Below are 13,831 nucleotides of genomic sequence, written 5' to 3'. Positions count from 1 at the left end.
TACTGAATAAACCTACCCCTTACCTGAATACCACGTGCGTGGTGCTGTTCTTACTCGGCTACCTCTTTTTAAAAACCTAACAGTGGAATTTTTTATTTGCTCAATAAAATGCAGAAAGTTGTGTAATTAATAGTCCCTATCACTTCACCAACAGGGCGGATCACCTTCTCCATTTGATAGAAACTTTGGAACCAAAATCTCTGCCAGAGCAATGGAGTGGATCACCGTGAAATTGAAGGAGTCTGCGGGCAAAGGTGAGCAAACAGGAGCAGCACCAAGGCTCAGGCTGCTACCTTGGAAGGATTGTTGGTGATGGGAAGGAAGTAGGCCCTTTTCCCGTTCCATCTTCCCATTGAACTGCCTGTGGTAAATCGTATTCCTGCTAGTCCCCTGAGTATAGCTAGTTAGCAATATAATTAGGTTTAATGAACGAAATAGGATGTTTTATTCCTGCTTTTAGTGGTGGTGGTCATATAGTTTAGTAGCATTCTGATGCGACAGATGGCTGGACTCTGTTAGCAACACCATAAAGCACAAGGTTTATGGAACAACTGACTTTCATTTAAGCTGTTTTAAGACTTACCAGTTGATTCATATTTTTTTTTGAGATGGGGGAGAGAGAAAGCAGGGGACCCCAAAATAAATGAACTAGGAAACAAGAGTTTTCCTTCTTTTCAAAACCCAAATGTGTCCTCCATTATTGTACACCCTCCCCACCAGAAGTAACCTCAGACTTTTGAGATAATCTTTACCTTGAGTTCTTTCAGAATTGTATTGTGCAGGAATATGTCTTCAAAACCAGTGAGGGGACTTAGCTTGACTTTATATACAGTATTGAACTTTCTAATTCATGAATGCATGTTGCCTCTCTCTCCATGGAGTTTAAGCCCTTGGTTGCCTATGTCAAAGCATTGTTTTTCTCCATAAAAACATCACTTTTATTTTGGTGGGTTTGTTCCTATTTTAAAGGTATATCAAGTAATATTTACTATTTTTATAGTGTATAGAAATACAAAAATAATATTTTGGCCATCAACAACTTTTGTATATTCTGAAGGCTAATTATTATTTATGGTTTTATGTTTGCATATGAATCTTTGTGTGTTATCACCAGCTATTCACTCCAATAAACTGAATACAGGCCATGGCAGCATTCTTGCTCAGTGTTAACAGGTCAAGAATTCTTATTTTTGTTTTTTTTGTTTTTGTTTTTTTGGTCAGTCATGGGGCTTGAACTTTGGGCTTGGGCACTATCCCTCAGCTTTTCAGCTCAAGGCAAGCGCTCTACCGCTTGAGCCACAGCACTACTTCTGGTTTTCTAGTGGTTTATTGGAGATAAAGAGTCTCACGGACTTTCCTGCCTGGGCTGGTTTTGGACTGTGATCCTCAGATCTCAGCCTCCTGAATAGCTAGGATGACAGGTGTGAGCCACCGGCACCGAGCCAGGCCAAGAATTCATAATCGTAATGAAGTATCTCTGTAACTCAACATTTGTTGTCAATATGATTCATCACTTGCTAGATTTTTCATTATTAAAAGTTAGTGTACTTTATAAAGTTCTTATACCAAACCATATCATCAGTTAATAAGCTAAATAACTGAAGCAATATATTTATATTTCTATGCTATTGTTAATATGTTGGCATGTTGATATGCTAATTACTGACTTCCAGTGTTAAGAACAACCTTTAATTTCATGGTTACAGTGTATTATTTATTTACTGCTGAATTAAATTTGTAGCTGTTTTCTATAGTCACTGTGTTTTAATGATTGTGAATATTTGCCAGCATCTTCCCTTTAGTTCTGTCCTGTCAGGCAGTTGGTTAGTTTGATATTGGGGGCTCTGGGTCAAGGGTAGGCTTTCTGTGTTTTTTGCCTTTTAAAAGCAAATTTGGCCGCATCTCCTGGTGAAGTTGCCCACCAGACCTTTAAGTTTGCTTTGTGGGAAGATTTGTTTACTAAGTAGATTTGTATCATGCTTATAAAGTTACACTTTGTAGGAAACTGAACTCATTGAAACATTCATAACCCCTGACGTAAAACCTTTCATTGTCTTGTCAGAAAGCCTGGTACATTTCTGGTTGCTGTTCACTCCATTATTGGCTGTTTATTCCTGCTTTTGTATCTCATGTCCTCCTTTTTTTTAGATTTCTTTTCAGTCTATGAATGCTTATCTTTGAGTGTTGGCCATTTCCTTGCTAGAGGGTTCAAGAAGCCTTTATTCCCCACCACTGTAAAGAAAGCTGCTTTCCAGGAATCGCATCCCTGCGCTGGCCTTTGTACTGAGGTGCTAGGTGACTGGCTCCTCTCCAGGCGTGTGAAAGAGGCCCATCCCTTTATGGGCCTCTCTCCTCCCAGTCCTGGAGGGTCTATGAGGATGCTCTGTGGAGCCAGCAGAGCTGTGCTAGGGAGACCAGGAAGGACCCTAGTCACAGTATAGTGTGTGTCCCCAGTGGCTATAGAGCTGCCTCCAGTGTAAGCTATGCCACCCCTTCTGAACTCCACCCTGAGCGCTGAGGACTCTGAATTCTTACCTCACCCTGTCACTTTGCACCCTGAAGTCAGCAAACTTCTCTTTCTCTCGTGGTTCCTTACTTCCTAGACCTTTCATCTGCCCACTCAATGGAAGACTTCATGGTTCTTAGGACTTTCTTTTGTTCCTGTTTTGCAGGAAAGAAATTCACTAGTGACGATTCCATTTGTGTGCTGGGAATATGTAAAAGAAACCTTGTCTTCCAGCCTGTGGCTGAGCTGCGGCAGAAGACAGATTTTGAGTAAGTCCATGAGATGCTGCATGTGCACATCTCATTGCCATTAAAGGGAAAGAACGCTAGGAGTTGTGGGTTCAGTTACTGTACTGTAGGTAGTACCGTAATCACCTGTTTTTAGGAATATATTAACTTTTTACTTTTTTTCTTTTTTTTTTTTAAGGCTGAATTTGGAGGTTTTTTTTTTTTTTGAGTGTTTTGTTTCATTGAATCATGGAAAATCTAGAGGCTAGGTTTATTAATTAGAAATAAAAACACTCAGGAGGATTGATTGGCTTATCCAAAGGGCTATATAAATACCAGGAACAGCTAACATGTAACTATAGTTTTTTAAAATTATCTTTAAGTAGTTGTACAAAGAAGCTCCCATTCTACATACATTAACTTTTTTCAAGTGAGGATAAAAAATAGTACGCTTTTACACTTTGGAGATGTGGGGTGGATTTTTTTTTCTGTTTTTTGGTGGTACGTGTGCCGAGGTTTGAATTCGGGACCACATTCCTGTAGCTATGAGCTATACCACTTGAGTCATGCCCCAGCCCTTTCCCCTCTTATTTTTGAGGAAGAGCCTCATTTCTTCCTGAGCCCAGCCAGACAGTAATGCTCCTATCTCCTCTTCCCATGTCACTAGCATTACAGAGGTGCACCATCGTAGCCAGCACTTTTAACATAAGGTCTTGCTAAGTTTTTGCTGGGTCTGGCCATGAAACCATAATCTTCTCATTTCACCTTCCTGTGTGGTTGGGATTACAGTCATGCACCATCATACCCAGCCTTTTGGGTTTTCAGATGTTAAAAAAAAAAAAAAAGTTTCACTTGACTAAAAATGAACTGCCTTATCCAGGCAGCTTCACAAGTAAGAAGTCTGTTGTTCCCGGGACACTCGGAATCAACGTTTATAAGTGGCCCGTGTGGTCATTACTGCCGTCTTCTCTCCCTGCCAGGCACAGAATCCCCAAAGAGCAGTGGTGGCTGAAACTGCGGCCCGTCATGAAGATCCTGGCCAAGTACGAAGCGAGCTATGACGTGTCTGACTCAGGCAAGCTCGAGCCCCTGCGTCCCCGGAGCGGCCACGGCCACGGGGAGCCTGCGGCCATCTGAGTTTCACGTGCACCAACCTCTGGACCCCCACACGCATTGCATCTGGGCGGCCTGCAACGTTCCAGGGACCATTCCTGTTTTGTAATGTTTAAGTTATTTATCAGCACTTTATGCAAGTATCGTTGACCATGTACCGTCGGCAGTAATACCTAACCAGAAAGCACCGGTCACCAGTCCCGTCACCAATGTCATTCTTGACACCTCCGCCACAGCCCCGTGAGGAAACCCCATCCTTCACGCACTCGATCCAGAGTCGGTCGCCTACCGTGTACTGTCTCGTGCTTTATAATGTGTGTATCTAGTGGAATTAAACATTTGCCTAAAACTCCCACGCTACCTGGGATTTTGTTTTAAGGGAATGTGATTCTTCCAAGGCTGCTTCTCGGTGGTCACTGAAAGACCTCTCACCAGTTTTGTGGGCAGAGGTCAGCAAAACATCAAAGTATGCAAGTACAAATTCATAAAAGGAGGAAAAAAGACAGTGGCTGGATAAAATAGCAACTGTAGCAGGCAGACAGTAGGCAGACATGAACTCCAGGCTGGCCTGGTAAGAGCTGAGGAGGAGGAGACTTGCCCTGGGTCAGGTCATGTGACACTGTTGATGATGCAGGTGGCTGAGCTTATGGGACTGCAGGCTCACACTCTCCATTTATTTATTTGTTTGTTATTATGCAGGTGATGTGCAGGGGTGGGGGATGTCACAGTTATCTAAGTCAGGTAAGGAGTATATTTCTTTTTAAATAGTGGCACTCTCCCAGTTTTTCCCTCCTAGTTCATCCCCCGCCCCCAGTTCATTTTCAGTGAAATATCTAAAAAGTATCACTGCTGCATTTGTTCACTCTTTGTCCCACCATTTCTGTGCTCCCCCTTATCCTCCCCCAAACAGATAAGCTCACAAGCAAGACAACAGGTACAGTAAACAAAAACCACAACAAAGGAAGGAAAACGAAACAGCAACAAAACCCCTCATCCCATTTTCTGGAGCTCATTTCGGTAAATATTTTATATGATCACATGCACATAGTTATTGATCACAAAGGCTCCATACTCTGCTTCTAAAAGTGAGACAAGGCGTACAATTCAATCATGAAAAAAGTGTGAGCCAGGTACCAGCGGTTCACACCTGTCATCCTGGCTACTTGGGAGGGTTGAGGCTTTAGACTCGCTTGGGCAGAAGAATTGCAAGACCCTTTCTTAACCCATAGCTGAGTACAGTGGTGCATGTCCCCCATCTTAACTAAAGGGGAGCAGAGCTTGGGAGGCCTTGCAGGCCAGGCCAGTGTGAGAAGAAAATCAGACTTTCCACGGGAGGGAAGCCAGACACGTCCCAGTTAACTGAGGCTGAAGTAGGATAACTGTGGCTCAGGTGTGCACCCAGGTGGAAAACAAGACCCGTCACAAAACAGGCTCGAGGCATGGAACAGGTGGTAGAGCACTTAACCCAGCAAGTGCAGGTCTCTATATTCGAACCTCAAGTACCACAAAAGTAGGCATCTTATACTCTCTTGATTCCAGTCCAATTTCACATTAAAAAACATCAAGGAGTTTTTAAGAACTTGCTACCAGCCGGGTACTGGTGCTTCACTCACGCCTGTAACCCTAATTACTCAGGAGGCTGAGCTCTGAGGATCGCAGTTCAAAGCCAGCCTAGCCAGGAAAGTCCATGAAACTTATCTCCAATTATCCACCTGAAAACTGGAAGTGGCACTAATGGGTCAAGTGGTAGAGCGCTTACCTTGAGCTGAAGAGCTCAGGGATAGCACTCGGGCCCAGACTTCAAGCCTCAGGACCAACCCTCCTTCCCCCCCCCAAAAAAAATATATCACTTATTTAGTAAAACATAGTGACTGAAGCACAGGTACAGCAGTTGTCTTTTATTTTTAAAATAAATGTTCTAAGATTACAAAGTTTTAAATTGATAATTTATTCATATTTGGCATTTAAGACGTGATCATGTCCGTTAATTTCTTCAGCGTCATGATATTGCCTTTGTTAAAAGTTCTTGTCTAACTTGCCAGTCCACAGATACCTTTGGCCACATTTTAAGAATGACATTGTGCTGCAGTTATGTTTTCTTCCTTTGCAATGGAGACCTGTCCTGAGTTTGAGTCCAGCCTGAGTGGTCTGCTATCTTATTAACCATGATGGGTCACAAATACTTGTGGCCGCTATCTTATTAGCCACGATGGATCCTTGGAAATTTTCGCATTCTCTGGTCCAAGAATGGCCAGTCCATGTGTGCTCTTCCCAACGCCAAGGTACCTGAAAGGGAAATGGCAAATTAGACTGTTCCCCCATGAAGCTTTTTTGTTTCTTTTCATTCCCCTCCCAATACTGGGGCTGGAACTCGGTGTCTGAGGCTAGCTTTTGCTCATTGGTTGGCACTATGACCTGAGCCACACCCCCAACCCCAAGCATTTTGAAAAGCTCCACAGGAAGTCCTCCCATTTCTGAATTCTATCCTGACTGAACACCGGAAGCCACCCACACACTCACTTCTGGCTCACGGCTGTGAGTTGGTTGTGGCTCACGGCGAAGAGCTGTTCCCTGTGTGCCTGCTTCATCTCATCAGAGAGACCAAACAAGAAGTGATTCATTCCTAAAAGATAAAGCACAGGTGCACAGTAGATTGTGGGGAGATGCTCTGGGTTCTGCGCTCATACACAGTGGGGACATGGTTGGCATGGTATGTTTCAGTCAAAGCATTCTTATGGCCTAGAGATATACCACCAATCTAACACCTAGCACTGGGCTCTGTGGACCCCTGCCCCAGACTCCCATTTTTGGTATATGGCCAAGAATAGTAGGTAAGGGTCACATAAGGCTAACAGTGTTGGGGACAGGGGCACTGTCCTGGTACATCACAAAGCTCTTCATCTCTACCCTGCGAGTACATTATTGTGGACCACTGCCTGGCTTTGCTGGGAATTATATTATTCAGGTTCTGAAATAAAAGGATTTAATTCCTTTGTTAGGCAAACACTGGGAGATTTTTTTGTTTTTGTGTGGGTACCTGGGCTTGAACTCAGGGCCTGGGTGCTATCCCTTGCTTTTTTTTTTTGCTCAAAGCTAGCCCTCTACTACTTGAGCTATGGCTCCACTTCCAGCCTTTTGCTAGTTGATAAAAGTCACACGGACTTTTCCCTTCCTGGGCTGGCTTTAAATCATGATCCTCGCATCTCAGCCTCCTGAGAAGCTAGGATTACAGACGTGAGCCACTGGTGCCTAGCAAGAGGCTCTTGATTGCATGTCAAGAAACATGTTTTTAAGGCCCGAGCTGAGGCTGTCAGTGACAGTCTTATCAAGAAGGACACAGATGGGAGAAAGTAAAGTGGCCAACTTGCTATCTGTGGTCTATAGAAGCCAGGAACCAAGCGACTCAGAAAGCTGTGGGGGAGCTGTTTGTGAACACCATGTACTGAGCTTTTCATGGCTCATGATACCTTTGTTAGAAGGAGCAACAGGCCCATCCACCACGGAGAACACAGACAGTTTGGCTTCGTCAATGTCCTGCTGTGTGAACTTTCCAGATTTAGCCCAGTCCACAGCCTTCCCAAAAGACTGGAGTGTTTCTATTGAGTTTGGATCCCTAGGAAATCCAAGGAAATGGTGAAACATTTTTTTTTGTAACCAACAGAAGGAGTTATAACATTGACATGTTGACTTAACTCTGCAACATATTCTGTTTGTTAGAAGCTCTAAAGTGAACACTCCATACTCCAAACTGCCTGCAGACAGAAGCAATCGCTCTGCAGAAATTACATCACAAACCACAGAAACCTCAGGATTTACTTTCTACACTTGTGAAGAAGTATGTCTACAGTGCTGGCCCCAACTGCCAGACACCATACATGACTCGCGCCCTGATTTCCTCAGGGGTGGAAGCCACATGGGTAGAGGAGAGTCAGGAGTTCGAGGATGTTAGCAAAGACTCTTCATTCTTATAGGACACACTCAGAATAGGCAGGAAATTACCCAGCCTCTCAGGCCCTTCCCTTGCATACATCCCTTGCGAAGACCCAACTCTGTGTGCCTGCTGTGCCTATGCTGCTCCTGCCAGTGCGAGGAGGACCTGTGGTCTCCTTGGTCCTCCTCGTCGAAGGCACAGCCAGGGTGGTGGGTGGGTATGACGGAACAGGAAGCACTTGGGACAAGGAGAACTCCCTCAGTGGCAAGCTCTCGCACTAGAGCATCAGCTAGATGCACGTATGTGAGGCAGAAGAGTCTCAACCAATTAAAGATTCACTCCAGTGCTGGGGTGCAGATCAAAGGGCAGAGTGCTAAGGGCAAGGGCTCTGAGTTCAACCCCTGGTACCACAATAATAAATAAATATTCACCCTACAGTGAATGGTAACCATCTTAGGCCTATGAAACGGCAACAAAGCAGTGGCCTATTGAGACCCCTCTCTGTGTGTACCAAACCAGCTGGGACTGAGAACAAGTAATAGTCCTGAACACGATGGTGCTGTCCTGACGGGGGGTGTGGCTAGGGGCTCAAGTGAAACCAGCAAGCAGGAGAAATGTCTCCTCTTTTCCTCACGTCACCCCCCACATAGGAAATGGCCCTGTGATAATTAATACAGCCAGTGACGGTGAGATGCTGTGTGTTCCCACAGGTGAGAGAGTGAAGAGACAACTTGCCTGTAGGAGTAGAGAGTAAAAATCCCATTGTAGCTGAGTTTGGCACCTCCACCGTAAGCGCCCCCTTTTTCTCGAATTTCTGTGTGCAAGAACTTTGAAGTCATCAACCTCGCAAGGATCTTAAGACTGAAATTAAGGATTAAAAACAAAAAAGAAGTCAAAAACAACATGGCTGATAAGAAAGCACTGCAAATCACATCATCCCAAGAAACATGTGAATAGAATGAAATGAAAACGAAAATAAAATCAACATGGAACATATCAATACTAAATATACCCTAACAAACATCATAATCAATCACCAATCAGAAATATTTGATCGAAAGCCATTCACAAATTGAAAATATTGTTAAATGCACTGGTATGAACATGTATGAACTTTTCCTTGTCAAAACAACATGCTGTCACAGTATAAGGACTGTGCAAATAGTTGTAATTGTAAGTAGTGTAGAGATGAATGGGGCATGTGTATAGGTTCTGTGAATATACTATGACACTGTACATAAGGAATTTAGTATTTGCAGATTTGGTATTTTCAGGAGTCTCTAAAAAGAATCCCCAGGGATACTGGATGATGACTGTATCTCATAGTCAGTTTTTCTTTCTCTTTTTTTGGTAATAAAACCAAAATAGCCAAGAAAAGAATGTGAGAAAGTACAGTTTTCCAATAGCTAATTTACACCACAGGGGCTTGTACACTGAGTATTGATTTAAATGCTCCACATCAGAATGTGGCAAAAGAAATACGGAAACTCTGAACTGATCTTTCTCTTAGAAAACACTAGTACTCCAAAGCAAGCAAATTCACATCTATAAAGTGTCATTTTCTGGGTTCCTAGGGTCTGTGTGGCTCACAGGACTGTATGAGGGTTAGAAAGTAGCTATTCCTGGGCTGGAATGTAGCTGAGTGACAAAGCTCTTGTCTAGCAAGTGCAATGTCCTATGTTTGATCTCCAGTACCAGAATAGGAAAAAAATATATAAAAATAATACAGTTAAGTTGTGCACTAGTGGCTCATGCCTGTAATCCTAGCTACTGAGGAGGCTTAGGTATGAGGATTGCAGTTCAGAGCCAGACCGGGAAGGAAAGTCCATGAAACTCTTATCTGCAATTAGCCACTGAAAAATTGGAAGTGGTGCTGTGGCTCACAGTGGTCGAGCACTAGCCTTGAGCAGAAGATCTTAGGGACAGCACACAGGTCCTGAGTTCAAGCTCCGGAACCGGAAAAAAAAATACAGTTAAACACCAAGTAGCTCGGCATAGTGGAGGGCTTTCTGCTCACAAAGGCTTAGCTGTCTATAGCTATCCAGGGTGTGTGCTTTGAGCATTTCCATGTGAGTCTGGCTGGTGGGGTACAGTCTGGGTAGAGGAAGACCTCCGCCGGTGAAAGTGGCATTGAGTGGCACTGTGGCTGGTGCTCGAAGGGAACACAGAACCTTTCCGGGTCGCACAGCCTGCTTTTTACTTTGTAGCATGCTGGATCAACTTTATTTTTTATTGAGGCTGAGAGCTGGGAGAGAGGTCGCTGGCCACCCCTCCTACCTGGCATGATCTGGGTCTGTGTAGGGGACGGTCCTGACACATTCGGCGACGTAATTCACGGGGAAGGGTAGCTGGAAGTGCGTCTTCATCTGGCACGGCTTGAACGTGGGGTCCTGAGGCATGGAAGGGCATGGATCACACCAGGCTGCATGAACCAGACTCAGCTTCCAGGTGCTAGAACTGGTGGGCGCTCCCTGCGGGCTCTCCCCTGTGGGTCACTAGCTGGGCACTCCTCTCTAACGGCTGGATATGAGTTCAACACCTTCCCAGCATAAAGGTTCATGAGGCTCCATCTCAACTAATGGCTGGGCACGGTGAAGTGTGCCTGCTACCCCAGCGATGGTGGAAACGCGGTGGCTGGAGGCAGTGACCCGCATCCATCATCCTCAGTGACACAGGAAAGCCCAAGCAGGACAGCAGCCTGAGCATGAGGCTGGACCCCCCCTCAAAGATAACCAAAGCAGAGCTGGGAAGGTGGCTCAGTGGTAGAGTGCTTGCCTAGCATGCATGAGGCTCTGAGTTTGATTCTTTAATACCACACAAACAGAAAAGGCTGTGGCTCAAGTGGTAAAGTGCTAGCCTTGAGCAAAAGAAGCTCAGGGACAGTGCCCAGACCCTGAGCTCAAGCCCCAGGACTGGCCAAAATAAAAAAATAACCAAAGCAAACATGGGCAAGGAGGCATGGCTCAAAAGAGAGAGTACCTGCCTAACAAGTACAGGCTCTGAGATTCTCCCTTTTCTCCTCCTCTCTCCCCAAAATTAATCCCACTGCTTAATTCAAGGTGATCTGAGGAGACCTGACTCAAACAATTAAGATGAGAATCAACTGCAAGCTGGCGAGGCTACAGTGACAAATGTCCTAATCATCAGAGCAGGGTGCTTACTCAGCACCATCTCAAAAGGACTCAGGGTACATTGCAAGATACAACTACCCCACCTTAGACAAGGGTTAGGCTCCCTTTCCCTCTTCTGCACTGCCCAGTCATAAACTGCATCTAGATGAATCGGTCACAGAATGTGAGAATCAAGTGCTGTAGTGAGTTGTCAGTGCTCCAGGCAGCAGGAGGCTGAGCCAGCAATCTACCCGCACAGGAGCAGGCAGGAAGCCACCTCGTACACACGGCAGGTCCCCGTGCCCGTGTCACTCACCGTGATCAGCTTCCTTATCATGGGGGAGCTGTTTTCTCGAGAACTTCCAACAGAGCCACCCGGCACAGGCTTCTGAAAGCAAAATTGCCAGCACACATGAGGAAAACACCCAAACCCCCAACCCACACCTCTAAATCACCAGCAAGGTATGGATTATGGATTTTATGAAAACTTTGGCTCAAATATTATTAGGGAAGATTTGCTTCACTGTTTAAAATGAATGTTTTGGTGCTTTAAAGAAGTAAAAATTTTTAGTAGATTTTCTGATAGCCAAACAAGAGCTTGTAGTACAACATAAAGAAAAATACTTCAAGCTTTACTTCTTGGGTACTTTCTGATCTTAAAACTGTATCAAGCCAGGGTGCTGATGTGCACACAGACACAGACACAGACAGACAGACACACACACACACACACACACACACACACACACACTGCATCCAGAACAGGAGATGATGTAACAACTCTAGTCAGAGGGCAGAAGGCCACCTTCACACATTTCTGACTCACAGGGGAAGTGAGGAGATGAAGAGATAGCTGGGAGACTGGGAGAGCAGGCCAGCAATGAGGCAAGGGCAAGAAAATGTCAGTAGGGAAGACAAAGAAAGATTTCCCCAAATCAGCAATCTGTCAGCATTCTCCAGTGAGAGGGAAGTAGAGAGTGAGACTAATATCCTAAGTCAATCCAATTGATCCAATTTGCATTCACTCCTGAGGATAACTAGTGTCTCAAGTTAATCAAATGGATACACCTAGGATATTATTCTAGTGAAGAACCCATGCATTGGTGAGTCACAGCAAAAAGATTTTACAAACACCTCGTGTCTCCCAAAGCCTGAAAGAACAGGAAATGGATCTCCTTGGATCATCATTTCAGACTGGAAAACAATCTGAATGTAACATGTGCCACATCCCAAACCAAACTCTGTTTCCTTATCAAGAAACTAATCATTTTGAAGGATAAACAACAAAAATTGAAGCCGAAAGGGGGTCTGAATTCTCTTCCACACAGGTTAGTGACTCTAACAAAGGGGTTCCCCATCTCTAACAACGGGGAGATTACTGCTGCCCCACTGGGGGTTTTGATGCCTTTGGAGAGAGAACCAGAGCTGGTTTTGGCAGGGCTCAGCCACCAGCCCTGCATCTTGTTATTACCTCGACCACATGGGGGCGCACAGGCCTCCGCTCCTTCTTACTTCGCCCCACGTTTTGGAGGAAGTTTTCCAGCTCCTTCGCTGCCTGAGCCATCTGCTGAGGGGCGGCATTCACTGAGCATCTGCATGAAGGAAGCCATCGTGAGTGAAAATAAAACTCATAGCGATCCTACTATCAATGGTATCAAGGACACAAAACTTAGAAGTGAATATAGCAGTGTTTCTGTATAAACTAATCCTCTGAGATGTTCAGAAGAAACGGTGAACAGGTGTGGGAATCAGTGCTTTCCAATGCTCCCATTGTCTGCACATTAATTCCGTGTCACAGCTGGTCAACACTGAAAACATGGCCAGCATGGGCAGATGGTGTGTTTGTCTACATGCTGTGGCTTCCCAGGCACAAAGGGAATGAGAGGCTTACCAGGGACTGCCAGCAATCCCTTCAGATTCCCAACATGCGAAGACTGAAAATTAAAGGCAAAACCAAACAACAATAGCAGCGGCAAAAATGCTGCCCAGAGATCAACAAGATAAAAATGTCAACTGATCGCTAAGGTCGATATATTAGAGGATGTCAAAACTTACCCTGCTCACTTTTATAACTAGTCCTACTACCTAGTACTAGAATATAAAATTATTTCAACTCTAATTACTGACAGTGTATCTCCCCCTCCCTGTTCCTAAATCCTGACTTTAACAGGAGACACAATTAAGCTAATACTAACTATACTTTAGGCCCTGTACTCACTGCTTTGCATTTTGTGAGGGAGGCAGAAGATTCCTGGAGTTAAGTTACCCAGGATGCTTTGGGTACAGAGGTAGGTACTGGACTAGGGAGAGATCAAGCCAGGCCCGCCAGACTCGCGGATGGAGCACTGACGTATTCTCGCCACCCAGACTGTGCTGTGGTATCTGCCACTGATTCTTCATTACCAGCCTTCTCTTTGCAAAACCTACCAGCAGATGCTAGTCTAGTGCTACTAGTAATCAGATTTTTATAAATAAGATGATTAATCATTTTAGAAAAACGTAAATGCACAAATCTGAGGTGGTAAAGCCAAGTTTATGTATATGATTGAACTGCTTTATTATATCATTTATCTATTTTCTTGTGCCAGTACCAAGGCTTGAATACAGGGCCTTGCACTCCGTGAGGCTTTCTTGTTCACTGCTGGTGCTCTACCACTTGAGCCACAACTCAAGTCCAGCACTTTGCTGGTTAACTGGAGAGAAGAGTTTCCCAGACTTTCCTGTCCTTGGGTTTCAAACTGCAGTCCTCAGATCTCAGTCTCTTGAGTAGCCATAGAGCCATAGCTCTAGCCCTTATATAATTTCATTCTGGAAAGAAACTGCACTTTTAGTCTGACTTTGAACATGTTTATGAAACTTTCATTTTGGAAGCAATATATCCATGTTAACCCTGTGTTCTAAATCTACTTCACAGTTCTAGGATTGTACTAGTTTGCTTTCCTCC

General features: G+C 44.6%; 2 protein-coding genes across 3 annotated transcripts in view; one reads left to right on the top strand and one right to left on the bottom strand.

The window, feature by feature from the left end:
• Positions 1-5,785, top strand: part of Pfkp (phosphofructokinase, platelet) — a 62,212-nt gene extending 56,427 nt beyond the window's left edge. The window contains exons 20-22 of the mRNA XM_069990576.1: positions 155-254; positions 2,673-2,775; positions 3,714-5,785. Coding sequence (XP_069846677.1) covers positions 155-254; positions 2,673-2,775; positions 3,714-3,870 — 360 coding nt within the window. The 3' untranslated portion in view covers positions 3,871-5,785. The remainder of the gene's footprint in view (positions 1-154; positions 255-2,672; positions 2,776-3,713) is intronic.
• The window catches only part of Pitrm1 (pitrilysin metallopeptidase 1), a 28,570-nt gene continuing 20,468 nt past the window's right edge, over positions 5,730-13,831 (bottom strand). For both annotated transcript variants that reach the window (XM_069990574.1, XM_069990575.1), the window contains exons 21-27: positions 12,359-12,479; positions 11,204-11,275; positions 10,055-10,167; positions 8,513-8,638; positions 7,314-7,459; positions 6,367-6,469; positions 5,730-6,132 (exon numbers count right to left, since the gene is read on the bottom strand). In XM_069990574.1, coding sequence (XP_069846675.1) covers positions 6,039-6,132; positions 6,367-6,469; positions 7,314-7,459; positions 8,513-8,638; positions 10,055-10,167; positions 11,204-11,275; positions 12,359-12,479 — 775 coding nt within the window. In that variant the 3' untranslated portion in view covers positions 5,730-6,038. The remainder of the gene's footprint in view (positions 6,133-6,366; positions 6,470-7,313; positions 7,460-8,512; positions 8,639-10,054; positions 10,168-11,203; positions 11,276-12,358; positions 12,480-13,831) is intronic.

Source organism: Dipodomys merriami, unplaced genomic scaffold (assembly GCF_024711535.1).
Source record: "Dipodomys merriami isolate MVZ:Mamm:240054 unplaced genomic scaffold, mDipMer1.0.p SCAF_4, whole genome shotgun sequence".
NCBI lineage: Eukaryota > Metazoa > Chordata > Mammalia > Rodentia > Heteromyidae > Dipodomys > Dipodomys merriami.
Note: the sequence above shows the minus strand (reverse complement) of the source record. Positions and strands in the feature narration are given on the sequence as shown.